General features: G+C 45.7%; 1 protein-coding gene and 1 long non-coding RNA gene across 7 annotated transcripts in view; one reads left to right on the top strand and one right to left on the bottom strand.

Annotated features, from left to right (window-relative positions):
- The window catches only part of LOC116800947, a 97,403-nt gene that overhangs the window by 30,639 nt on the left and 38,795 nt on the right, over positions 1–27,969 (bottom strand). The window contains exons 1-2 of one of the 2 annotated variants that reach the window (XR_004361694.1): positions 12,654–12,925; positions 12,216–12,281 (exon numbers count right to left, since the gene is read on the bottom strand). This is a non-coding gene — a long non-coding RNA (uncharacterized LOC116800947). Of the gene's footprint in view, positions 1–12,215; positions 12,282–12,653; positions 12,926–27,969 lie in introns of those variants that run through there. The other variant, XR_004361693.1, reaches the window with a different exon arrangement.
- On the top strand, positions 1,807–27,954 carry LOC6610183 (protein trachealess). 5 transcript variants are annotated; one of them, XM_032717774.1, is made up of 13 exons: positions 1,807–2,283; positions 2,586–2,896; positions 10,626–10,658; positions 10,823–10,870; positions 20,483–20,718; positions 22,894–22,961; positions 23,199–23,502; positions 23,680–23,801; positions 24,119–24,205; positions 24,807–25,000; positions 25,064–25,170; positions 25,309–25,456; positions 25,518–27,954. In XM_032717774.1, exons 2-13 carry the CDS (start codon positions 2,622–2,624, stop codon positions 26,866–26,868), a joined length of 2,973 nt encoding a protein of 990 aa, XP_032573665.1. In that variant the 5' UTR covers positions 1,807–2,283; positions 2,586–2,621; the 3' UTR covers positions 26,869–27,954. The 5 variants fall into 5 exon arrangements, with proteins under 5 accessions (XP_032573665.1, XP_032573667.1, XP_032573666.1 ...); XM_032717776.1 differs by lacking the exons at positions 1,807–2,283; positions 2,586–2,896; positions 10,626–10,658; positions 10,823–10,870 and adding an exon at positions 16,954–17,836 and having other exon boundaries at positions 23,199–23,484; positions 25,518–27,951; XM_032717775.1 differs by lacking the exons at positions 1,807–2,283; positions 2,586–2,896; positions 10,626–10,658; positions 10,823–10,870 and adding an exon at positions 16,954–17,836 and having other exon boundaries at positions 25,518–27,951.

The following is a 27,969-nucleotide window of genomic DNA, read 5'->3' as shown; positions in this document are numbered from 1 at the left end:
CAATCATTGTTATCACACCCACCATTAAACCCAGTATAGGCTGAAACATTCACAAAATACGTAACTGGGATAGCATTCTCATTACAGCCAAAGGTCAGTCGGCTGGGGCAAGGCCTCATTTTATTTTATTCGCCGCCACAGGCCAAAGTAGAAGCAAAGTAGCAAAGCAGCAGCTAAGCAGCACGCTCTAAGCACATTTGCCATGTTTAGAATTAAGACCTCAGATACTTGAGAAGCTCCAAAAGCCCAAACAGCCGCAGAAAACGGCAACCGACGGACGGGCAGAACCAATTCCGAAGGCAGCCAAGGCAGCAGCCTCAGGTCTCGAGTCCCCAGTTCGAATCTCCGGTCTCGGGTCCAACTCATGTTACTCACGTTCCAAACGAGCTTTTGTCAACTTGTCTAAATGATTTTTGCACACTGTAAACAAGCCAAGACACCGAGACAGACGGACGGACGGACTCAACGACAGACGGACGCTCCGTTGGACGGACAGTTGGAACGGCGACAACATTCAGTATTGACGTTGACCCTGCACGACTGCGATTCAGAAGTGGAGGCTCCGTCTGCTTGGGGATGTGAGTGTGTGCCAAGGATTCGCAACCTGAAGTCCAAGTCGTGTGTGATGGGCCGGGAAGGTAGAACTGGGGAGTTGGGAGTGGGGGAGGACTGGAGGCCAAACGGGCAGCAGCATTCCCCGTGGGAGTCTTTTGTTATTGTTGTGCTGATCTCTTGGATTTTTCGTTTCGATATTGTCGTGTAATCACGAATTTATTTTATTGAAAATCACTTGACAGGTGGCGCCTTATTTAACTAAGTTGTCAGCCCTTCCTCTTCTAAGCCCTCCGTTTCCGCCATCTGGGGAAATGACTATGGGAATGAGAATGGGAATAATGTAATGGAAATAATCATAAATGTTTTGTGGGAACAGGTCAGGTTGGTGGAATGGGCAGATTTGGCAGACATGTTTATTGTGCCCTATACAAGTAAGTTTTATGGTTACAATTTATAGTGGACATCAATTGTAATGCAATTGCTGAACGAAGAACTAGATAGAACTGTAAAAATACGAATTTACTAGATACGTTCGAATTCAAAAATATTTTATTCGTTGCATGCAATTATTCAATTTTCCTTCTCTATATTCCTGACCTATCCTTGAAATCCAACATTTTCCTTTCTGTGCTTCAGTAGATTCAGAAATGGACCTCCCCATAATGGGAGCAAATGACTCCCCCAGTAGACCGTCTTATCGCGCCCTCAACAACATCACACACCATCCACAGAACACAATATCACCGCTGGCGTGTTGAGAGTTGCTCCACCGAATTCTCCAGAGAATGCCCCGAGCGAGGAAGAGAACTCAGGTGTTCACGACTCTCTAGAGAGAGGGAGAGACCCCGAGACCGAGGCGGAGGCAAAACAAAAACATGATATATACAACAATATGATGTGTGGATGCTGTATGCTGGAGAGGACCACACCACATCAGTGTGTGGGTCTGTATCTGTGAGGCGGCGACTCTCCCATACGAAAACCTGCTCCACCACCATTTGCAGCTTGCAATGCGCCGCTCCAAGTTCGCAGATGCAGCGCAGATGAGATGACGATGATGACGATGCTCTTGAGTTCGGACCAACAACATCCAGCCATCCAACCATCCAACAACCTCCAACAGCCAGCCAACCGACCAACCGACCAACCGACCAAACGACCGAGGCGACCGACCATGTTTCCTGATGCGAGGCGAGACGATAGTTTATCGCCAATTTTCGTGCCGTGCAGAGGTGAACGCGGACCAAAAACGTGCGAAAGGAAAAACACTGCCCAGATGCGAGAGAGCCCAGCTCCGGCTCCCTATCGTACCCGTAGTATCGTCTCCGTGCAACCCGAATCCGTACACCCTACGGCTAGCGACACCCCTAATTCAAGGTTGACGTTGTGACTTGGGCGTCCTTCCTCGACGTTCAGCCACCGTTCACTTGTTTTTTGTTTGCATCAGCTCTTTTTGGCTGCCGTCGGTTCTTTTTGGTAGGGACAGGGATGAATTTAAGGGGCTGAGCTGAGCTGAGCCGAGCCGAGCCACCTCCCGAAAACTCCCCCCTAAAACGGCCATGCGCGTTAACGGTAAATAATGGCCGCCATCTTGGCCCAAACGGAATGTGCAAATATGTCTATATAATCCGCAAGTGCTTGTGTCTCTGTGAGAGTGCGTGTGACCACATCAAATCAAAGATAAATAGCTGAAAAGCTATCGGCGAAAATAAATAGTCTCGCATTAGGGTGGGTCGAGTTCCGTGAGATCAATCGCAGGGGCGGAAAGAATTCTATCGGCATAACTTAATTTAATTAATTTGTTTAAAATTTAAATTCGGTACAAAATAAGCTATAAATTCCACAATTATTAACAGTTCAGAATTGAGTTCCAATTACATTTTTAGAACGATACCTTATTGGTCAGGTTGGCAGACATGTTAATTGCTATTATTGCCATTCCAAAGATATATTATTGCAAAGCTTTCTTTCCACACCTACGATTCCCGGGTCTATGAAAAGCGGACTCACCCTAATAAGCCTGCATATAGTCAGATATATATATAGATAGAGAGGAACCGCTAGGAATGGAGCACCACGGCAGTGGGTTCGTGGCTTCGCCATGGGCCGCCGTTTTGGGCCACCACTCAATGGCCTCCGATGCCGGGTTCGCCGCTGCGGCTGCTGCGGCGCATGTCCAGAACCACTCAATGCACCATCCTATACACTCGCATCACCACCACCACTCGCACTCGCATCCACACCCACATCCGCACTCGCATCCGCACCACCATCCGCACCTGGGAACCGCCGGAGGGATGCCGATGGATCTGCATGTGCCGCAGGGATTCCCCTACTACAGGTAAATTAAACGAAACCAGAACCACTTCACGCTGCACCAATATATCCCTTCCATTCGCACACTCTATTGGTTTCTCTTTCGCTGGAGTTTGCATGCAAATTTTGGGGGCGTTGCCAATGGCGGAAAAGTGTCCACCTGATATCCAATGGGCTGAGGTGCTGAGGTGCGGAGATGCTGAGACAATTGATGGAACTGCCCACTAGCAGTGGAAAATTATTCCACTTAAATTCATCCTATTTGGGGTGGATGTTAGGCAATAACTCGCTCATAAGTGAGGTCCTGGGTAAAAAATGTTCATTTAAAGGAACTGAAAAAGTACACCTTATCAGTTTTTATTCGTATAAGAAACATGTTCAACCATCGCAAGTTGTTTTTAAATCGTAAACATGCTGAAATATCCATTTTTGACCCCAGCATGTCTGACACCTTGTCACCTCATACCCACCACGAAGTATGTCCCGCCCAAAAGTAGCTTTCGCCAAAAAAAAAATGAAATGTCCGAAAAATTAAATTTTTTCAGTTATGAAGTGCAGGCAGAGCACTACAGAGGTGCCAACATCGATGAAACTCATAATTAAACTAATTGAATTTACGTGACAATAACACTTTCGACACTCACTGACCAGGCCACCGAAAAGCGAGCGATGAACGCCTCACGAAGTCGGGCGATTGTCACGAGATAAGTTGGGCAGCTCCCTCCTTCTTTCACTTTTCCCACTCCCAATACTCTGGGTCTCATAATCCTCCTCCGTAATTCATGGTTATTTTCAATATCGAAAAATGAAATCGGCATCAAAGAACATTTCGCCGCAATAGCAATGAAGCAAAAGTGGCAATCCGGGCTCTGTCTTAAGCCGAGACCTCTTTTAGACATTCCCACAACAATATTGCAATGGCGATGTAATTCATGAACTCTGATTGGTGGCCCCGCCGAGAGAGTCGAGGTTGTAGTTAAGATTGAGGATTGAGACTCGAGGAGTTTCAGATGCAGGCACAGCAGCTTTGACTACCAGTGTCTGGGGTTTTGGGACTTGGGATGGCTAGAGATGGGCAAGATGGGCCACAGGGTCGACTTTCGATTTGTTAATCCATAGCGAAACATTTGATAAATATGCTAAGTTAGAAGGATATGGAAACATTATAGAAATCCGGAATAATGTATATATCAAAAGTAGTACAGAAGGAAGTTCGGCATTCTTATCAATCTTATAGCTGCGCCCTGGGTCGTGAGTCTCGTGACTCACTTCCTTGCCTATCGGTAAGCTGCTCACGCACATCTCTAAGGCACACATAGGCCTCCCTGTTCCGGACTTAAGCTTCAACTGGGGGACTGCAACCTTAACTCCGACTCTGAACTCCCGACTCCGCCACTCCAACTTCTCGGCTCACACAATCAGCGTCTATCAGCATTTTTCAATTATATCGGAATAGCGTTATCCGTGGCTGGATCGCGTCAGAACGCATAATTACTATAATCACCTGAGTTATTACCTTGGCGAATATTGACGAAGACGCGAAGAGAGGGCCGCGAAGTAATATTAAAAGCACAACCAGCGCGGAGGGAAAAGGGTTCCCTGCTGAAATCTAAACTGTGATTGTTTCCCCTCGCCAACCAGCGATGGGCTGCCTCTGATGACTCTGCCTCAATTTCATTTTGGTCTTTTTCCCATTATTTTCATTTTATTTTTCACTTTTTTATTTTTGCTTATGCCTCAATTCGTTAAAGTTACATTACACTGGGAAAAATGGATGGCCACGGGGGAGGGGCCACGATAACTAAAAACGAGTGAGACAAAAAGAGTTTTGACCTAACTGGAAAATTGCTGGGACGTTTGTTTTTCATTACAGCCGACAACTTTGTTGCTTTGGCTATTGGAAGGGGAATTTCCAGGGGGATTGGGCGCCATCACGGGCGGCAAAGGGGGCTGAAAATCCCCAATACGGGCCAGGAGCACGAACCGCATTTTCATTGCACAAAGCGATCTCCACACACAATTTTCCATGGTCAGCAAAGAGGATTCGAGCTCTTTGCGGTTTTCGAGGCCAAGTCCCCCCTTTCAGCCATCGCCCCTCGATAGCCCCCTCCGTATAGCTAAGACCCCATCCCAGACAACGGTAACACCGCAAAATGTGCAGTGAAAAACCATCATTTCAACAATTTATATTTCGAACGTGATTGGTGGACTCGGATACCCAGATAGCTCCCAGGGAGGGGATTTAGGGGGTTCCGGGATGGGGGTACCAGGGTTAGTAGCACTGCAAGACGGCCATTAAGAAATTGCTGTAAAGCATAAAGAGCAAAATGAAACCGAACAAAGAGCCAGGCAACAAAAAAGCAACAAAGCTCAGCGCGAGAAAATGAAATAAAATGCAGCAGATTATGATTGCGATTATGTTGGCTCCGTCCGGGGATTTGGCGGGGATTTGGCGGGGATATGGCGGGACAGACATATAAACTTGATGATGGGAATGAGCATATGAGAAACGGCGAACAGGCATTAAAAGCGGGAGATCCAAGTGGCAACCTCGCAAATGGATTGGGAAACAAACGAAAAAAATAGGGGATATAAGTATCATTATAGTATTGTTGTATTGCTAATAAAACTTTAGTTAAATTCAGGAGGAACTTTAAGCCATTTTTATCAGAACGTTAAGACCAACACAATACTTTCCCTAATATTCCAATCAGAACGCGTCCCTATCAAAGCATCTGGCTACAAAGAAAGGCCGCAGATTCCAGTTCAATCATTAGTTTCCATCAGAAGCCGATGCCTCCAATAAGGAGATGAAAATCCGGGGATCCGCAAAGGTGTTGCCCAGGCCCCACCCAAAATGCATTACGGGCTACACTTGTTCGATGGCTCAGTGGTTCGGAGGTTCCCAGGCGGTGGTTCCTCGGTCCTCTCCTGCTGTCCAACGTCGCATTCAATTAATTTATGCAAATGAGGCGCAACACTTGAGCAGGACGAACTGTTCGAACCGAAATTGACTTTCAGCCGGTGGGTTCTGCCCCTCGCCAGTCAATCCCCTTCAATTTCTCCCAACACTCCACCCACTCGGACAGCGGAAGACGCAACGGCAGCATCAAGTTGCAGGTTGAGGCAAATTACAACATTGCCTCTGGCTCTCAAGTGGCCAAAGATGCAGTCAATGTACTGGGAGAAATGATTTTTCGAGTCTTCTGTTAAGCGCTAGAGTCGATAAATAAACCTCGAACGAAAACTCATCACTTTTAACGATCGATGTGCGGAAGTCTTTATGTAGTGACATTGTCTCCATTTCATTTCAAATTACAATTTCGGGGCCATAACTTTCCCTCAGTGCACTCAAGTATTATCTGGTGTAGATGGTTTTTCCTTGGTGAGTTGATGAGCTTGATGTTCACACAGCCGGCAGGCATAAAGCTATTACGCTCACACACACACTCACACTTAGTCGAGAGGGATGTCCTTGCTGCCGGCGAAACTCAAAGTGAGCCAACAATTTCATCAACGCCAAGACAAGTCGCTGTGGTTCCTCTTCTGGTAGCGCGAAAAATTAATTGAAATTCATGCCGTGTTACAATAACAATCATTAAACGGCACACACTCGTGTGTGAGTAAGGGCCACCCCCCGATTCCCCAATAAGTTATGCCCCCTCCTCCGACTTTCAGCAGCCTGCACACCCAGAGTGCAAAAGTACAAATCCCTGAGTGGAATATCAAACGCTGGATTAGCTCGATGATTAGTCTGCGATTCATAAATCGATGGCTTGCACATTAGACCAGCGACTATATAAAGACCATGTGTAGATAGTAGTACCCGATACGAAGATAGTCGGGGTTGATTGTACCTGAAGTACAGGGTATCGTATCGGGTATCGCCTCCTCACAAGACCAAATTCCCTGTTGCCAGGCGATCAAATAGTCGAGATAAGGGTTTCAAGGGTCCAACCCGAAAGTTCTTCAATAACCATCAACGAAAATCAAGTTAAGAGAACCATTTTAGAAAGAGATCGAATAAAGAAGTACCCTAAAAACATAATTTATACCTTAACATGCACACTACATTTCACATGTGCATAACAAAAATTTATGAGCTGCTGTCCATTCATATTTCTAAATATTACTACCAATATTGTTAACACACCCAGTAAAGACAACATTTCAAAACATCTCCTCAAATAAGAGTATCCTTAAAAAAGTTGTAGGCTGAGCTTTACGCATCTCTTTTCGCAAAAACAAAAACTTTGCCAAACTTATAAATATGTATGAGAAGTTTTCGAAATTGTTGGAATCCCTGCCGACAACAATAACTACAGCAAGGTCGGTAAGAAGACAAGCTGGGATCGTTGCTGTCTTCGATCTGGCTGATGATGATGATGATGATCAGCAGAGGAAGGAGTCGAACTCGATCAGTTGAACAGCAGTTCGTCAGTTTGTCAGTCTGGGACTTCAAAAGGAGTCGGAAGGAGGCTGGAGCCGAGGGATCGGCAAAAGGCAATCATTGATCAGCGGAATTTAGAGCGAAAATTTCATATTAAGGCCAAGTGGAGAAACAGCAGAAAAAAACGAAACAAAATGTTCGTTGGAGAAGAAGCAACAAAGTTGGGTCAGAAAAAAAGAATAAGCCCTAAAATTTTAAAAATATACTTAAGCAGAAATAAACGCCCCACAAGTGATGGGGATAATTTCAGAATACATTTCTGAATCCATTTATTATTAATTGTGAGTAACAATAACTCAAGCTTATAGATGAACCTGCAATAAGGACCTTTAAATTATTATTTTTTTAAATTATATATTCGCCAAATTTCAAGATTAATAAGACTCGTCCCTCTACGATTCGTAGTCAAGAGAATTGATTTTAACTCAATATTTTTGTAGACATTCCTCGGGCGCACGGCACACTGAGCAATTCGCTTTTAATATAAATAATTGTCCATGACTACCGCAAATCGGAAAACGGAGGAGACCCCAATCCAATCGCCGTGGCTGGGTCCAGGCCCAGACCCAGGCCCACACTCCTCCATTACAGCGTCGTCTCTTTTGGGCACAATCAATAATGATAGATAGGCCACCGAGGGGTGGACGAGGGGATCGCGTGTCCGATCAGTGTCCAACCACAAATCGCTTTGGGGCCTTTGACAGCATCATTCAAAAAGTAAATACGATCTGTCGCCGCTTTAGAGCGGAGCATAAAGGAGCTGAGTCTACAGTGGATCGGGTTTTGTAACGATCGTGATGAAATTCGCCAATCGAACAGCAGGAAGCTATCGGAGGCAATTCGGTGGTGACGGTGGGAAAATCCGCTCCATGGAGTTGGGCGTCTCAGGTGACCACGAGGGGATGATTATAGGTCGGTAGAAACTATGAAAAATATAGATATATTTTCAATGGAAACGATGTAAATTAGCAACTGGATGCGTTAGAGCACAATAAATTATTCCGTATTATCACCAATGGAATTCTGCGTAGATCTGCAATCAGTTCGTGACGACATCCTAAGGAATCGCTTTTTAAGTATGTACAAACATCGCACCCCAAACGTGGGGCGACTGTAATTGGAGGTCTTCGTAGGCTAGTTAAATGTGCAGATTACACACCTTATTATTATGAAATATGTTCCGTAATTATGGCCAAAAGGGGTGAGGGATGGACTGGGCTGGCCGGGAACAACCTCTTAATAGTCGGTTTGGCCAGCCCTTATGTAATTTCCACTGCCCAGTTCGCCAGCAGGGAAAAAGGCAAAAGGGCCCAGAAGAATAAAACCCTAGACCTCCTTATATTGACAGTCCTGGCGACAACGACGTCTGAACTTCAGCCCGTGAGTCCGTGCAGGGGGAAGACGGAGTGGAAAACACTGTCGAGACTCCGACTTTTGCTGGCTGCTGGCTCCTGTCTTCCTCATGCCAATTTATTTATGGTGCGGTACAAGTTTTTACGCACTCAAGTGCTCTGAGACTAATTGGGCACGAAACGCAATCAAAGTGACGACGACAACGATGTATTGGGCCGATCTTGCCCGCTCCCCGTCCGCTCCTCGCTGCTCGCTGCTCCTCGATAACCGGGTGACACTCACTGGAATCGATGGTTGGCAGGCTAGCTGGCCGGCCGATCGATCGATGGATGGATGCCAGGACGGACAAAGTCCCCAGAAAAGCAAACCAACAATAAAGAGAAACAACACTCAGAAAAAATACAATCGAAAATAAAACTTAACTTGGGGGTCCAATCCAATTTAGAATATAGGCAATTTTTTGTTAGTTGTCAAAAACTAAACTTACATGTAATCCAAAAAAAAAATACACTTTTGAACTCTATGGCCGAGTTTAGCGATATTTTTTTAAGTAATTTCACCTGAGAGATCGATTCGATCACTTGAACTTTATATCTCCGCTGATGAGGCTTTGATTTGTGGCCCTCAGCCGGGGATCTCGGCCAGGAGAGGGGGGCGGCCAGAACCGGAGTCCGGCCAAATAGTTGGCCTATGTTCAACACAATTATCTGTTATTATCGAGCTTTATTCTGCTCTTTTTTCATTGCGCAGCAATGTTGACATCTCATTGCTGGAGGAGCCTTTTATGCCAACACTTAAAAATAGCAGCCGCAGGAGATGTTCGCCGGAGACGAACGCCCTCAGATGGCCCCTTCCGCGCTCTGCGGAGAATTCCTTGGCATTCCCCAGCGATCGTTGGGGGAGAACACGTGTCTCAGTGGATTGGTGGGGAGTGGGAGTCGCAGCAAAGGATACCAGTAAAAATTTGACAAGAGCTGTGGACAACCGAGTGGAAGCCGCTAATAGATTAGGGATGATGTTGAGGAGGTTCTCTACATTTTCTAAATTATTTTTAAAGAAAGGATAAATAATAATAAATTTCGGTGAAAGTGATGAAACCAAAGTCCTGAATCACAAAGCTGGTGGCTTGCTCTAAGTTTTTTAGCAAAAGTAAAGGTATAATAGCTAGACTTTAAACCCTCTCTCCACTGTCATTCATCACCGGCTGGAACTATCACTTCCTTCCACGACTCCTCCCATAAAAGCTTGACCCGCAACTGATGAACTCAATCAAAGCGAAATTAAAGGAAGCCGGGAGAAAATCCGCGAAGCAAATTACAATTTTGATAATTGCCATGACTGCGACTCGAAATCATTTCGCTCCCCTGGCCGGCGCTCAGCCTGAACGGTTTCGATCGATCGATGGAGCGGCCCAACAGGCCTCCGAAAAACCACCGATCGAAGGGTCAGCAAATTTTGGGGAAGGAGCCGAGGGGACGGACGAATGGTAGAATAGGGTATACTTTTTGGGGGCAATGATTTACGAGCGCAGGAGGCTCGAGGTGGAGAACGAAGTGGGGAGAGAGTCGAGGGACAAATCAATAAATTTTAGATCGGTGCTTGCACTTGATTATAAAGTGGAAGCCAGCATATAATGTCCAGTTCTTGTATAATTTGGCCAGATTGCTGGTTCCTTATGTTCCGATTTTGCCAATCCACTTCCTGTTGACCTTGTAGTTCTGCCTTTTGTTAGATACTCGCTAATGCTAGAGATGATTCAATGTGATTGCTAGTATTAGGATCTCTGTATTTAACAATCCCTAAAATCAATCTGGCAGACCAATTAATCAGCCATTGATGGTAGTTCAGGGTAAATATTATTCACTGCACTTCCTGTTAACCTTGTAGAGCCCAAAGCGGCATTTGTTCCTCTGAGATCCCCGCTAATTCTACGATGCCATCTCCATTGCAGATACCGCGAGGACGCACTGTGCTGGGGCGACAGGTGAGCGCAGCCAACAAGTGAGCCGAGACATTTATCGGCTAATTTAATTTATTTAGAAAATGCCACAGCTTTTTCCCGCCGTAACAGCTTCACGCTAATCGAATTCAACAGCCCGACTTAAATGTGCTTTTTGCTTTCTTTTCTTCGGCCCCTTCTTCTTGCAGAAAGTCCATGGAGGAGATCGGAGCGGCCCAGTCCTCAGTGAATGCGCGGTAAGTGTTAATGTTACCGTAAACGATTCAGTTTCCCCGATCCGCGGTCCCAGATCTGGAGATCCCAGCCCCTGTCCATCCTCAGCGCCACTTGGCGGCGGCGGCGGCGGCCACTGCGACTGCGCATCGCATTTGTTAGCATAAAATTATTGAATGCCGGAATGCCAGCGAAGTCGTCTTTTTCGCCGCCGTCTGCGTCCCGAGGTTCTCCATCTGGGCCTACTACACATCTCCCGATGTTTAGAAGTCGGCGCGACAGACGTCAAAGGCGCATCTATGAGATACCTGGTATCTGCGGCTTACAGCAGAAACCGTTGGCAGCTTTCAGGGTATCTAATGCCGGCCGGTTATCACTGATAGAGCGTTAGATTGGTTCAAATGCGAAAATCACATTATCACCAAACCCATTCGTACTAAAAAAGTGGGTTTTCAAATAGCTAGAAATCGAAATTGGGAATCAGCGAAATGACTGATCCTAAACATCCCTGATCTGCACAAGACACAACTATTCTCAACATAGTTCCCCTGGCCTAATCTAGTGTACAGATAGTTCGGCTTGATCCGGACGAGATTCCACTTGATGTGCGCAGTCTGCTCCTCGCTGACTTGTTGTCTTGTTCTCGTTTTGTTATGACATTTTACATTTTTAATGGGAATTCTCACATAAAAAGTACAAATATCGGACTAATTGGATTTATCTCGGGGCTGTCGCGCGTTGTCACACTCTTTTTCTTGGACTGCCGGAAGATCTGAGGCAGAAAGCCCCTAGAAGAACAGGGAAGCTTGGGGAAGTGATCGGAGGAGTTCTAGACAAGTTTCTAGTTCTCAGACCCGGGTCTGAGGACTCTGCACTCTGGGATCGAGCCTTGTAGCAATTAGCAGTTACCCAGCAGTGGCCGAGTCCCAATTCGTTCCCCAATCCGTTTCCAATGAATCGATCAACTGGAAAGCACAACGATAACAACACTCGGCCACAACAATGCAGCAATGAGGTAAAGTTGCATTGCTCAAATTGATTTCTGCAATTAATTGAACAACGCAAATGACAAACTGACAAAAACATAAGGCACAAAACCAAAGTGAAGCACATGAAAATCCCGTAGCGAATTCCTCTCTCTTCAGGTCCGTCTTCCAGTCAGTCTTCCAGCCCCCTCCCCGGGTCTCAACCAACCTCGAGCCACGCGAAGAATGCACTTTGGCTCCCGAACACGCTTCCAGCTCGCGAGCAGAAAACCGGGGATTGGAGGACTCATCTTCAGAGGGTATTACGGGCGTATTGGGCCAAGCGTCACAAGGGTCTTCAAGCCAATTAACTTAGTCGAGATTAAAAAAGAAAACCACTCACCAATTGTTTTTCATCATCGCCGATTCAAATTTATCTATAGTCAAAACTCAATCCAGTGAGGTAGTACTGAAAAGACACAAGAAAAGTGAAATATCGGATTAACATAAAGCCATCTATTAGTAAAGTAATTCTTCTGTATAATCCAGTCTTATAAATCGACAATATTATATTTTATTCAACATTATTGTATGTATACGCTATAGGTAATGCTCATTCGATACCTTCTTTTTTGTTAAGTTTTTCGCTCTTTCACGGTCATGCGTTGCCAACTGTAGTTTCTTTTGGTATTAACTTTTTTTCGATCTGATATAGTAAATGGCATTGGTTATTTCTCCACATCCCGACCGAGTTTAGTAAGGTGCAAGAATATTAATTATTAATTCCGAGCACAACAGATCATTTTGAATTAACTTTTAAGAGCTATTGAAAATAACGTACCATTATCTACATATGTACATATGTATGTAAATCCGATATAAGCCAATTTTAGGCACAGCGACAGAACTTCACAAGTAAAAAAGAAAGTAAAAAATGGCATCCACACAAAACACACACACAAAAAAAAAGTTATGGCCCCAGCTCCATTTGAAAAGAGGGGCTTCGAGATCTCGGAGAACATTTCATCGGAAGCACGCACAATTGCGATAAGAATCACGCTCCCGAACTGCACTACTCCGATTTCACGGACTTCGACCCTCACCCTCGCTCTCCACCTCTCGTACTGATGTTTTATTGCTTAATTGTTGGCCTCTCCTGTGGTTTTGAGTTATAAACTCCGCTTATTGTTTTTCTTCCTTTTGTCACTGCTTTCGTTGTTTCGCTCTCTGTTGTGTTACACAATCGAGAAACAGTTAGGGCACAAAAAAATCTCCTCAGATCTGACAACAAGATAATGCATTTCTCCGGCTACTATTTTTTGGGCAGATTGCAGCATCAGTGACTAAACACACTGATAAAAATTGGGTGGTAATGTGTTCGTTGATAAGCAATTTAAATATTTTAAATATTTGTATGTTTGAACTTTAAAATAAAGCGTACCTATTATTGTTAAGTGAAATCCTTAACGGAATTACATGCCTGCCTATCAAATACTAAAAGATAGTATAACGTGCTGTAAACTCTCACCAGTAATTATGTATTTCCTCCGGGTGTATAAATGATTCTTCTGGAAATCATTTCGTCCAGCTATTTTATCACCTCGCGTCACTTTTATGGGGGCTTGCCCAGCCTACTGAAGGAGAAATGGTGACAGATCAGCGATCGCGGTTAGTTTATTGCTTCCTCTCTGGCTCCTTTCTCACTCATTTCTCGCTTATCTTATCGCCTCGATCACTTGCTCATCGATTGTTTTCCAGGCGCCGTAAATGGTTTTCTAGTTCTCATTTTTGTGTTTGTTATTTTTGCATTATTGTGTTTCTTTGGATGTGGATTGCGTTTGGCCATCACGTTCCTATTTGAAATGGACGCCTCGTGTGTCCGAGTAAACGTGATGGATGCAAAAACTCGCCAGTATTCTTTCCGTCTCTTTTGCGCTGACCGAGAAACCGACGAATTGGTATTTCTTACTTTTAACGCAATTTCTGCTGGAAATGTACGTTTTTAATATAACATTACTTTACATACCTTCTATTTACGAGGTGATTTTGATATCTGTTTTGTTTTGTTTTCTAGCTTTACGTAAGCAACAATTATGATCCCCTAGTTTTGGGTTTTAAGAACAGGTTAAACTCTTTCTCACAGGAAATTAAATCGTGTTATTTTAAGCTCAGCCTATTAAAAGTATTAGATGCAGGTTGCTACTGTAGAGTTCCTGGGACGTGATGTGTGCGAGAGCAGGCTAGACGTGCGCCAGACACTTGAGCCTTAGTTCTGCCCCCGCTGGCCATCGCACTCTTTCATTCATAAAAGCGAGTTTTGGCTCCTGACTGGAATACAAGTGTTTTCGAAAAACCAAAGCAGAAAACGCAACTGAAACCGAAATGAAAATTCATGTCCATGTTCCATCGACGCCCGCAACACGCACACGCACCTCAAAATGGCGAGGGGGTGGCTATAGGGGATTGGGGCACGGTGCTAAGGGTTTAAGGGGTTGAGGGGTTGAGGCGCCACCACACGCATCGTTGCACGTCCGTGGCCATTGTCCTCGGGCGACTGATGCCACACGCCGTCCACTCACCATCCACACACAATCCACGGACACGGAAAATATCGAACTTATTGAGCACGCTCTGAGAATTCAGATCAAAAGGTTTAAGGCTTTTGGACTAGGATAGGAAGAATAAGAAATATAATAACCACTAAAATCATTAAGTTAGTAACGTTAAGTTGCACAAAGAATCGTCTTCTGATAGCCTACAGATAATGTTGCATTGAGTACCTTTTTGGACATGAACAATATTTCCTTCATGGTTCTAGTCCGCGAAAATATGTTCTAAAATCAATGATTTACGCTCTCATTTTTTGTTCAGTGTGCACGCACTGCCGATTTCCGACCTACAAAAGGAGGCTTCTCCACTTGCCCCCGGACCATTTCAATGCCTCACGATGATGATGACCACGAAGATGATGATGGCCACGATGTCTGCCCGGTGTCTGGACGTGAACGTGAATGTGGATGTGGACGTGGACATGACCACAGGCCCGTTGGCCCCTTAACCCCCTGATGCCCCACATCCTGCCATTCATTCCGGAAGCGCGAACGCTTTCCACGTTCGATTTTTATGGCGAGCGCTGAATTCGAGTTCCTCATTCATTGTCTACTCTCGGCCACCTCTTCTTCTTCTCCCGGCCTGGACCTGAACCTGGACACCCCTAACCCCCTGGCGCCTGACCCAAACACTTGGCACGTTTCCTTTTTAAAATTCACAATTGCCGCCGCCGTAATTGTGGGAGAATTCGCTACGCCAACTTGTCTCCTCGCCATCTCACTCACTCTCTCCCCAGAAATCGATCACGTTTCGGTTTCTACACATGTTCCAGTTACGTTACGCTTACGTAATGTTTATACTACTCCTGGGGTTGGGGGGCTCGATGGTCTCGATGGGGGCATCAAAATTGCCTGTGGTTAAGGCCAAGAAAACGACTTTGCTATGGTTTTTGTATACTTGTGATGAAACTGCCAGCGAATCGAGGAACCGATAACTGGTAACATTCTTACGCTGATGACATCTGGCTTATTGGAAAAATTTTGGAAAATATGGCAAGAACAACAGAAGGCGAAACATCTTTAGAATTAAAAAAAAGGAACAAGATTTAATTTGGAACTACAGTGATTTGTGCCTGATTAAAAAGTTCCAATTCACTATGATACTTATTAAATATTATACACTGGAACCATCCTTTCTATTTGTTTTCAAAGCAAGCAGCCAAATGGTGACCCCCACCTTGACGATTGAACCTTCCTTCCTTGGAAATTAAGAGGATGTTACCTTCTTCCACGGACTCCTTATAGGGCGTAGTGTGGGCGCGGTGGGGGAGTATTGTACAAATAGGCACATAAAAGAGACAGCTTCTGTCTGTGCGAGCTCGGAATAACAAATCACACCCCTCCCCGGACTACCTGTGCGCCCCCGCCACGCCCCTATAAAACACTATATTCTGGGGCCCCATAGTTCAAGGGTTCGCGTTCATTCCGCAGGATATATCCCTCCATCCATAGGCTTTAGCTTCTCAGCTTACCATTGGCATTTCGGTCACATACACAAACACACATAAAAAGGCGAGCTAGCAACAACACCCACGCAGCGGGTGAGTGCGAGCGAGAGGCCCACGAATTCCCAAATGTGTAAAGAAGTAAACTAATTGCTGCGCGTGCTGCAGCGCCAAACAAAAGCACTCTCTCTCTCTCTCTCCCACTCTCCCTACATTGTGCAGTATATAAACGCTACGTGCGTGTGTGTGAGCGAGATGGCGTTAGGGCAAACCCGTTTGCCAACAGGCACGTACATCCAGCCATCTCTCTCTGGCCGCTCTTGCTGTCCCACTCGCTCTACCGTCACGGATGCGGCTCATTTGGTATGCGCACTATGTCGATTCCGATTCGACGCCGCGTCACGTCCCGCCCATTTGCACGCACACACACCCGCCCCCTGTGTGTGTGCTTGTGTATGTGCGCGGAAGGAGTGTGTGTGTGCAGAGAGCGTGAGGCTGCTTAAAATGCTACTGGCGCTGCTCGCACATGACTCTGCCGGCGGTCAGGTGCTGCTCACCCACACAGCTACAAAGGCACCCGCACACAAACATACCCTGGAGCAGTAAGGTGGCTCAATATCATTGTTGAGCTCCTCACCGTTTTTAGAAAGCTAAATATACAACTTTTTTTATTTAAGAGATATATAAATGTGAGGACGACAAAATTAAAGTGCTCCTTAATTGAGCTCGTTTATATAGTCATTAGCGAAATCATATTTAGTACCTATAAATTTCTTAAAACAATAAATAGTAAAATGTCTTATTACGTTTCAATAAAATGTGTAAAAAACTGTTATCCTTGTTTTTGAGTTACCCTAATGCCCGCTAGCACTTGGCGCCGTTGCTTCGCTTTTTGCTTACAGAGTCACCCCCAAATTTCGGGTGTGCCCTCTCGCTCGCGGGCCATCCCTCTCTCGCTCTTGCGCGCGCTCTGCCACCGACTGATTGTTGTTGGGCTTCTCTCTCTGCCTTTTTGCCCTGCTTTGGTTTTGTTCGGTGACGTGAACGTGACTCTGGATTATTCTGCACGTACTCGTCGTCAGCGACGGACGTACCGCATACCGTACTTCGTGCACCGTACTCCGTACTCGTGCTCACAATACTCCGTAGGCGTACTCCGTACATCGTATTCCGTATTCCGTTTTCAGCGTCATCAGCTGCAGTTTCACGTACGCAGCCCGGCCGTGCAAGTGTGTCCGTATATCCGTAGGGCCATCTCTTTCGCTCACCCCCCCTTTCGAAGCGAAGGCAGTGCGTGTCCGTAATTGGCAGGTCTCATTACGCAGAACGCAGGGCGACGAACGTACCCCGTAGCCGTAGCCCGTTACCCGTAACCAGTAACCCGGAGACGTGCCAAGTGCCGGAGATAAATTAACTGGACGCGAACGCGCCTCATTTGAATGCCAATCGATTGACGGCTAGTTTGCCGATCCCGATCCGTAGTGCGTGACCCGTACATTGCTGGCAGGATTGCAGGATATCTAAGGACACGTACCACACGTGCGTGTGTGATTACGTTTGTGTGACGTGGAAAACAAAAGGATGCGGCCTTCAAATCGAATGCCACGCCCCCTCGAATCCGTGCCCCAAGTCAAGTGCAATAACAAGTGATAGAGTGCCAGAAAGTAGTCGAAAACTTCCTGAGATCATCAGGCTTCCAATAAGAAAAAAGCATCGAGCATCGCTATGTTGCCGTACCAGGCAGCCGTGGCCATGGACTACGCCGGATACCAGAGACAGCCCACGCCCGGGCATCCCGGAAGCCACATGGCCACCATGGGATCCCTGGGCATGCCCGCGGTGCCCTTCACCCACAGCTGGATGGTGCCCACGCAGGACCTCTGCGCCATGCCGCCCTACAACAAAATGACCGGACACCAGCAGCCGCCAGGTGCCGGAATGCACGCCCAGCAACAGCCCCTCGAGCCCGGGTTAGTAGTCCATGAACTGGCGAAGAAACTCAAGTTTTAAAGTAAAAACAAGAAAGGAACACCCGCAATTCTGCACAAATATGTTAAATATGCATATTGCGCAATATGTTGGAAACTTTAGCCACTTTCAAGATAATTATTTTTTAGTTTCACAATTAGGGATGTTTATATACTGGCAATTAAGAAAGTTGTTGTTGAGTTTATGTTTTCATTAGATTCTTAGTGATTCTAGACAGGAATAAACAATGATATAGGATCGGAAACGGTTTGCCAAGTTTTAATGTTACACATTAACAAATAGAACATTGAAACTATCCTCCACATTTTTCTTTAAACAAACGCATACAAGTTTACATTAAAAAAAATTATTTTCATTTCCTCAAAATTGGTAGCAAGCATTCATTATTTCAACGCAGGATTTGGATTTCAGAAAACACAAGAGAATATTAACTAATTCTGTTTATCGTAGGTCACTCGCAAATCTGTGCTAGCCCAAACTGAAAACCTTGCCTCAACTGCAAACATTTTGAGGGCTCTTAAATTTATTTTAATGCGCTCATCACAGGCTTGAAGCTTCGTTTTTGTAGCTTTATTTGAGCCGCGCGCGGCTTCTGGCTCTCAAAAGACAAGCAAACGTCGGCTTGGGTTTAAGCCCGAATCTGAATCTCGGAGTCCCGTCTTCGGCACCGACTTGGAGATTCGTATCTCAGCCGAAAGCGTCGTCGTCTTGGCCATAAAAATATTTTGATAATTAAAAAGAAACCCAGACTGTCAGTTTGCCACGGGCCAAGCCAGTTTTCCCTCAGCCACTTGCTTTTTGTTTAAGCGTAAGCATCCAAGAAAAACGGACAGCGCACATCAACAACAACGATTTTAATTAGTTGTGTTGAAATTACGTTTAGTGAGATGTCAGTACCTGCGGTACATGCCGTTAATGTTTTCCTAATAAAATAGTGTGGTTCAAAAAACCCATACGACAAGAAACTGAACCCGAAACAATTTTCGCCTCCCAGAGCGGAAGAAAATTCGATTTTGGGCCAGAAAAAACATTAATCTTGGCCTCGTCAATATCGAAATGCCATTCAAATGAGCCACTATCGAGGGGTGATGATGTGCAGTCGGGATCCGGAGGTGTTGCCTTGACAAATGATGTGCGGTCTGGATTTAATTTCGCGCGAAATTCGCCACTGTCTAACATGCGAAAAAATCGCCTGTCATTAGCAAAAATTGGCAAATCGAGCCAATTGCAGTCTCGCCAAGGATGAGTTTTCAACTTCGTTCCTTAAGTATTACTTCCTCAAAAAATTTACCTTTGCTGGACATGCTTTCTTTTTTTCCAGATTCTTTTCTTTCTCTCAATCTGCGCAACAAGCCTTTAGAGCAAATTCTTTCACTTGATTGAGCTTGTTGTGCCAATATTTTTATAGAGGCCAGATGCAATTCGATTAGCGGCTTAATGCGGGAATTACGGTATACGGAGAGTGTAAGCGGCTTACTGCGGTCAGAAAGGGTGGGGAAAGTCATCCAGTTTCCTTGTCAACCTTTCTTTATCCTGGGCTTCGAACAACAGAACAGAAGGATAAAGGATAAGAAGTGTGGCCCGGGGCCTTTGTGAAGGTATAAATGGCCCTGGGTACCGTTATTGCTTTATCAGTCCCGTGGCCCTTTGTGAGAATTTCCTTGAGATATGGTCAGGGCTCAGCGGGAAAGAACTTCGGCCGTCATTATGTAATCGCAATTCAAGAAAAACTGCAAATGAATTATCTTCTACATCTGAAAACTGTTTACCGAAACAATTCAACAATTTATTTCCATTCCACAATCAGTGTTATACAATGTAAAAAGTTGTGATTGTTAATTTATAAAGTGCCCCTAGGAAGGTGGTATGCTCTGCTCAAGCTGTGTAGCGCACAATGATTTCACTGCAGGTCAAAACAGCACTGCCAACATTAAGAGCAACAACAAAGCAGTTGTCAACAAACTTAAATTATGAAGGCCTGTAGCCAAGTTTTCTGACGAAGATGCTCAGAGAGATGGCCGCCTGCAGATAGCGGAACCGCAGAAGGTTGCGCAGATCCGTATCCACCAGCCCCGAACCACAAACGGCGGCAGTCTTTGTACAGATTCCGCTGCAAGTTTAGTGAATGAAAAGTTTCATTTAGGGGAAGTAAGAAAACTGAGATGGGATCGTACGCAGGCGGCGTTTTCACAGAGATTCGAAGATGTGCGGGGAAATAATAATGATAATATCAAGAATGACTCGAAGACTCTCTGGGAAAACGCGTAAACGCTGGGGCTTTGGGAAATCTTGCAACAAATGGGCTGCCATTTATCCAGCTACAAACTGTCTGGCAAACTATTGTCCTATTCGAAGTCCCAACCTGAACCCAAACCTCCACCCGCTGAATGGCTGACAAATGTCGGGCAATTAGTTTGGCCTGACACCATTCCATCACAAAGCCATGGGTTGGCCAAACAAATGGCCGAAGACGCGGTGCTGACAGGTGCGAAAGGTGTGCAGAGTCGTCTTGTGGACTGATCCTCTAGTCGTTCGTCAGTGTCTACTTATGTTTACTGATTGATTTGCCTTTTCCTTTACTATTGAGTAAACATCTCACGGGTGCATCTTTTTCGTTGACTTTGCAGCATCCTGGAGCTGCGGAAGGAGAAGTCGAGGGACGCGGCGAGATCGCGGCGCGGAAAGGAGAACTACGAGTTCTACGAGCTGGCCAAGATGCTCCCTCTGCCGGCAGCCATCACCAGCCAGCTGGACAAGGCCTCGATCATAAGACTGACCATCAGCTACCTGAAGCTGAGGGATTTCTCCGGACACGGCGATCCGCCATGGACTCGGGAAGCCTCTAGCAGCAGTAAGCTTAAAAGTAAGTAACACAATATTAAACCTATGAAATAATCGCCAAATAAAGTCCCGAGATTTGAGCTAAGCATCAATAAGACTGTTCTTAGGGGACTTTATTCTCCATACCCCAGTCAATGATTCAACATAATTTCAAGAACAGTCATTTCCATATCGATGCCATTGAAAGCCAATCAATCACTTGAATGGGGCCTTCTGAAATTCCACAAACTGTCACAGTGACACACGCCGGTTACCCCTTGCCTTTGCCACGGAATGGAGACCAAAATGGTCGCGCATGCGCAGCAAATAAAAATAAACTGCGCCTAATAACGATATTTTATGCAAATCCGGCAAAAGCCCAAAACGAAATCTAAATTACTGTCGACAAAGTCGACGAATACATTTGCTTTATTTCGAGCCAAGCTCTTGGCAAGCTGAATTTTTTGTAGGTGCCTACGAGCATAATTTCTGTCATAGACAACCAACCCGGCAAAAAACGAACAGTTTTGAATTCACTGAAGGCAAACAATGCTGCCCGCTCCTCACGAAATGTGGGCAATTGAGTTTCCTGCTTTCGGTTTTAATTGCCGCTTCCTCCATCTCTTTCTGGCCAATAGCGATCGCAAATGGCCGACAATATGGCGGATGTCTTGCGTCAAATGCAAATGATCAAGCGGAAATTTCTCTGCGATTGGTCATACATAGATATTGAAAGTGACCGAAGTAATGAATCAATTGCTATAAACCTTTTTAAGCTTCGGCCGAATATCTTTTACAAATTCCAACATCTAAGTGTGCAACTTATCTTTATTTACTAAATATATTCACTTAAATTTCCGAGTCCGTCGACACTTAGCCTCGCTTTAAAGCTTAACATTGATAGCAGTACTAGCACTCGAGGGGGAATTTCTCAACTTCTGAGCAGCAGAGTTATTGTCGGCAGTTCCAAGCCACTATATCTACCTTGCTGTATCCATCCATACCTATCCACCGAGCCATTCCTCAGTGAGCCACGTCATGCTCCGGCGACGTTGACAATGCATTGTCACGTCAAGTGAAAAAGGCATTCCACGACGACAGCCCACGACTTCTTTGCCAGGTCTCAGTTCAGACAGTATTCAAAAGCTGCCAACTGGCAACGGTCGAGTGCACTCACAGAAAATCTTATGGGTTTTAAATATTTCAAAGCATTCAAAATTCTAGTTTTATGTTGCAAATATGTAACACTGGTGAATTAGAATATGTTATAGTGCTTAAGGCCATTTCAAATTGGTATATCCCTATTGAATGACATCAATTAAGCCATCATATCATTTGGCTGAATTGAATTCTTTCTGTGTGCCCAGACAACTGGCAAAGTGGCAGAGTGGAAAAAGCAGAGCCAAAAGGCGAGGGCCATCGAGAAGCGAAAAAGGTAGTCAAGGCACTAAAAAATAATCCAAAATCAATGGGGCGTTATGTATGGATGGCTGTGGAGTGGCCGTAACGCCTTCATCCATTCAATTGGATTATTATGCGAAACTAAACCCAGAAAGTAGTAGAGAAACCGGGGAAGGAGCTGTATACTATGTGCTGGGAGTATGAGGAGCAACAAGCTGCGGGGCAATAAAAAGCACTTCAATTTGACCCACAGCCGCAAAAAATGGCAGAGGGAATATTTTCGGCGGGCGGAGTTCTTGCTTCTCGGGCGGGTGGTGCTCGAAGGTCATTAAGGCACGCCTTCAGCCACATATGGCCATGTCCGAGCGGAAGCGGAAACTGTTTGCCAACTTAGCGCGTCCAGTACTCGAAATCGCTGGGGATTTGAGGGGCAGGAATAAAGGGCGATTTGCACTTGTGCGAATTATGACTTGGCCGGTCGGTGGGTCGTCCATAATCATAAAATTCTATAATTGAATTAAATAAATAAGCTTTGCAGGGACTCAGCTGAGAAAATATTGAATGGCCGAACCCATATTTATGATGCCCTGCGGTTGTTGTTCTTGTCTTTTCTGTGGGGCAGGGGTGCATCGTTTATGAGTTGGCTCAACCATAACGCAGGGGGTCCCGAAACACATGCGATCCTCCATGTCATTATATTACTATTTATTATTATTTAATATAAGCCATTCTCAAATAATAAATGTTATATCCTAAGAAACGCATTTGCATACTTTCTAGCCACTGACACTCCGTTTTCCCTGTTCTTTCTCCGCAGGTGCCGCCATTCGTCGCAGCCCCGCTGTCGATTTGTTCGAGCAACATCAGGGCACCCACATATTACAGGTGAGATATGGTAGCGAAAGAGACGGCAGTAGGCTCGACGAAGGGGAGCGCGATAGCCCGCAGCCATCTTGTGCATATGATTAAATTTACACCGAAAAAAACATGGCTTTTCAATATAAAGACCTGGTATAGGAAAAACTAAACGCCACATTTTGGTGTTGTTTCATTATAAACTAATCTCCTTTCACTTAATACCCGTTAAATAAAATATTTTCCCTATGAATTCATTTTCTGCAGTCGCTGGATGGTTTCGCCCTTGCTGTGGCGGCAGACGGACGCTTCCTGTATATTTCCGAGACGGTGTCCATCTATTTGGGCCTGTCACAGGTGGAGATGACGGGCAGCAGCATCTTCGACTACATCCACCAGGCGGATCACTCCGAGATCGCCGAGCAGCTGGGCCTGAGCCTAACAAGCGGCGGCGGCGGTGGAAGCTCGAGCAGCGGCGGAGGAGGCGGCGGAGCGGGAGGTGGTATGGCCTCCCCCACTTCCGGAGCCTCCGACGATGGAAGCGGCACACACGGTACGAACAATCCCGACGGTGAGTCAAGTCCGAGTTGTCGAAGGACCAGGTGGGGGAATGAATCCCTGGTGCGGGGTGGGATCCGAATGGATGTAACGATTTCAATGACATGCCAAGAAATGATAGGGTTTGCTGATGAAATAGTCCTCACAAGTGAATACACAATTTAATCCCAAAACTTTTTTACTCCTACAGTTGCGGCCTCCATGACCCAAGCTTCGACCAGCGGCTACAAGGGATACGATCGAAGCTTCTGTGTCCGTATGAAGTCCACGCTGACTAAGCGCGGCTGTCACTTCAAATCCTCAGGCTATCGGGTGAGTGTCCGCTCTTTGTTCCTCCTATCCTTGAGAGAAACTATCCTTCCTTTGATTTTTCTTAAGTTGTGTGTTGCTCTTTTTATTTGTGTTCGCTCTTGTAGTCACATTTCTAACCGATCAGTTTTGGGATTATGAATTGTATTTTGTTTTTGGTTTTAATTAATTTTTTCGTTGGCCCTAGGAGTTACTTCTAATGTAAGACTTCCGAGTAACAGTAAGACTAACCCACAGAAAAAGTTTTCGGTTGTGTTGTGTAACCTGCAATACCGCATTTTGTATTACGTATTACCATCCCATCCACTGCTTATCTACAGGCCAGCGATGCAACGAGCAATTGCAACAACGGCAACAATGCTAGTAACAATGCTAAAAACGTTAAGAATCCGGGCTCAAACTATTCGGTACGTATCAATTGAAATCAGTACGTTTGTATGCTAAAATGCAAGGCAAAATCAAAAACCTACTCAAAATTCTTTACTGAGGAATTCGCTTTTTAAGTTCTTCTTACTATTTCGGCCATAATTTTTGTGTTTGCTAAAGAGAAAAAACAAAGGCAAAGCCACTAACTGATTTTAGATTGATCAGTATCGAATAAATAGTGCGGAGCTGCTTCAATCATCAACCAATGAATCAATCAATCGATCGTTTCACCATCGGAGTATTCATCACATGCTGTACAACAATCTTCAGTTTTGTCTATCATAAATATCATAATATTACACGCAATATCTGTTTATTATCAATAAGTTTATACTAAGAGTGAAGCATTTAAACAGAAGGCTTACAAACCAAACTTTTAAAGAAGACGAAAAGCAATTTAGATAAATATATACTATTTTATACTTAGGAGTCCCTGTCAAGCATTATGATCTCTGGAATCCAGTTTCTAGTTTCCTTCCAACCACATCGAATACACAGTTTCTAAGCACTTGAATGGAGCACTTGCTCCAAAAATAGCATCCTCCACTAACCCGGTCCTGGCTTCACTTGGAACCTTTGCAGGTGGTTTTGCTGTTGTGCAAGCTGCGTCCCCAGTACACATTTTCCCACAGTCGCAAATCGCAACCTCCACTCCTCGGAATGGTTGCCCTGGCCATCGCGCTGCCTCCGCCATCGGTGCACGAGATCCGGCTTGAGTGCGACATGTTCGTCACCAGGGTGAACTTTGACCTGCGAGTAGCCCACTGCGAACCAAGGTAAGCTACTCTGCACTAACCCACTTATCGGTTCAAAGCTAATGGGACAACTTTCCAACCTAGGGTATCCGATCTGCTAGACTACTCCCCGGAGGACCTGGTTAACAAGAGCTTGTACTCACTGTGTCACGCCGAGGATGCCAACCGCCTGCGGAAGAGCCACTCAGACCGTAAGTATTCAAGACATCACATACGTAAAATACGTTTTTTTTTAATATATATATATACATATATATCCCTATCAGAAAAGTATATATATTAAAATCTGACCCGGAAGCGAATAACAATTCTTCTTATCTCATCTTTAGTGATCGAGAAGGGTCAGGTGCTGACCGGATACTACCGACTGATGAACAAGAGTGGAGGCTACACCTGGCTCCAGACCTGTGCCACCGTCGTCTGCAGCACAAAGAACGCCGATGAGCAGAACATCATCTGCGTGAACTATGTGATCAGGTGGGTTGTAGGACAAGCAATTACAAAAGTAAAATCCACTAAAAACCTCTTTAACCACTAGCAACCGGGAGAACGAGAACATGATACTGGATTGCTGCCAACTGGAACCCAGTCCGGATAGCATTAAGCACGAGGAGGGACTGGGCAACGACAAAAGCAGCGGGTCGCCAGGAGGAGATGCCAGTGGCGAAGGCAACTCGCACCTGAGTGCCGGAGACATGAAGCTTAACTCACCGAAAACCGATTCCGAGACCCATTCGCACCGCGGCAGGGGTCGCAGCGCAGCCGCCTCGCATGGAAGTTCCCTGAACAGCCTCACCATGATCAAGGATAGCCCCACTCCGCTGGGTGTGGAGATCGATTCGGGAGTGCTGCCCACCACAGTGGCCACTCCAGTTCCGGCAGCCACTCCACCAGTGCAGTCCACTAAGCGAAAGCGAAAAACCAAGGCATCACAGCACGCGGAGGACCAGGGTCAAGAGCAGGTAATCTCCGAGCAGCCTCTGCCCAAACTACCGACAATGGAGCAACGCGATCAGCAGCCACGCAGCCGCTTACCCTCGATTGTGGATGAGCAGCCCTCGTCCGCGGCCGACTCCGCGGTCAAGGATCTGGAGCAGGCCATGTCCAAGCATCTGCCCTCGCCAGCGGCGGTGGCCCCGCCCAATACGGACTTCAGTGCCGACTCTCTGCTCAAGCAGCAGCAACAACAACAGCAGCTGGATCCCAACGAGAAAAGCAGCACCATTCAATGGATAGGCACTCCCTACCAACAGCCGCCGGCGCCCATGCCAGCTACCGCCCTTCTCCGGCAGTTATACGCCAATCGGGAGAGCGTGATCCGGGCGACGGCTAGACAGACACCAACTGGAGTCGGCCCCGGAGTTTTCTACGGCGATCAGCAAACAGGTCCGCTGCCCACTCCGCCGGGCAGTGAGTCGTCCTACGAGAACCAATACCTGCAGCTGCACTCCGCCGCTTCCGGTGGACATCCTGGCGGCCAGAAGACCTCCGCTGATGCCTTCACCAACCTGGTGTCAACCTACGGCGGCTACCACAGCTCCATTGACTATCACAACGCCATGACCCCGCCCAGTTCAGTGTCTCCCCGGGACTCGAATCAGCCAGGTAAGGCGGCTCCAGTCCTGGCCTCCAACGGAGGATACGACTATGCCCCCGATCCACTCCGAGGACAGTACGCCACTTCATCCGGAGACGTGGTGCCCGCCACGCTGCCTCTGAAGCCCCAGGCATCCTATACAGCCACAATGCATCCTTCGGGCAGCACAACCACCGAGGGTGGAGTTACCTACAGTAATCTCGACCAGCCGCAATACTTCGCTCCGCATTCGAGCTTCCACCTTTACCACAAGGGCAGCCCGGCCAGCGGCTGGTACTCCACGCCCTCCTAGGTGGTAGACGACCAGGGGCAGGTCCCGCCATCCTGTCAGGACCAGTACCACCACCACCACCATCATCAAGACGGATCAGCGGGATCCAGTGCAAGCCAGGCGGGCGAGCGATGGGACTTTGTGGGTGCGCTGGGCAAGGTGGCCAGGATGTTTTTCAGCGCCAGAAAGGGTAATCCGGGATAGAGGGGCCATGTCTTAGGGGACTGAAGGATGTTTCGAAAACCACTAAAAGATTTTAATGGAATCATAATTTGAGAACCTGATGATGGGTAAATCAAGTTCTTTGATAACTTTAATGTCGGTTTTCCTAAAAGCATTTAGGCGAAACCTAATTTCCTCCTCCAGATCCTATAATGAACATTCCCTGTCAGCAATCCGTAAAAGTTAGACTACACTTAGGCCAAACTAAAGCGTTAAAGAAAACATTCAATGTTGTTAAATAATTCTTAAGTATGTAAATTATGAAACACACTCTGAGACCCAATGAAATTATAGGAAAAATACTCAAGACGCAATGAATTAAAACGAAAACTAACAAATTGTAAGGCTAATCTTAATTAAAGTTAATGATAAAGTAAGACTTGCATAGAGTGCCAAGGAATAGGAAATCGAACAAATGCGCGAAATAGAGAGCGAATCAAAACGGAAACACGGCTTAATCTAAACCCCCGCCCAACCAATTGTTATTAATTATTTAAATCAATTGTAATTTTACCAGCACATAAACACGCATACATAAGATAAGCTCAATATGATATGTACACATTAATATATATTTAAACATTTTTACAACATATCAAATGCTTCCTCCTTTAGGCTTAGGATTACCTTTAAACGACACTCGCTCTAGGATATTGATTACAATTCGATTCCCGGGAAATCGACTCGATTATTACCTCTAAGAGTTCAGCTAACGTTTGTCTATTTCCGTTTCCTCCCTATTGTATATTTAATGAAACCTTCTAATAAAATCTAGTTAAAAATACAAAAAAAAAATGCAAAGGCAAGAAAAGCTAAAAAGTGTAATTAAATTTTGTATAAACGCAAAGAAAGTTTCTCCCATTAAAGGCTTAAAATATTAAATATGGTATTTTCAATTTC

Source organism: Drosophila sechellia, chromosome 3L (genome assembly GCF_004382195.2).
Source record: "Drosophila sechellia strain sech25 chromosome 3L, ASM438219v1, whole genome shotgun sequence".
In the NCBI taxonomy this organism is placed as follows: domain Eukaryota; kingdom Metazoa; phylum Arthropoda; class Insecta; order Diptera; family Drosophilidae; genus Drosophila; species Drosophila sechellia.
The sequence above is the reverse complement of the archived record's forward strand: the minus strand, read 5'-3'. Positions and strand labels throughout refer to the sequence as shown.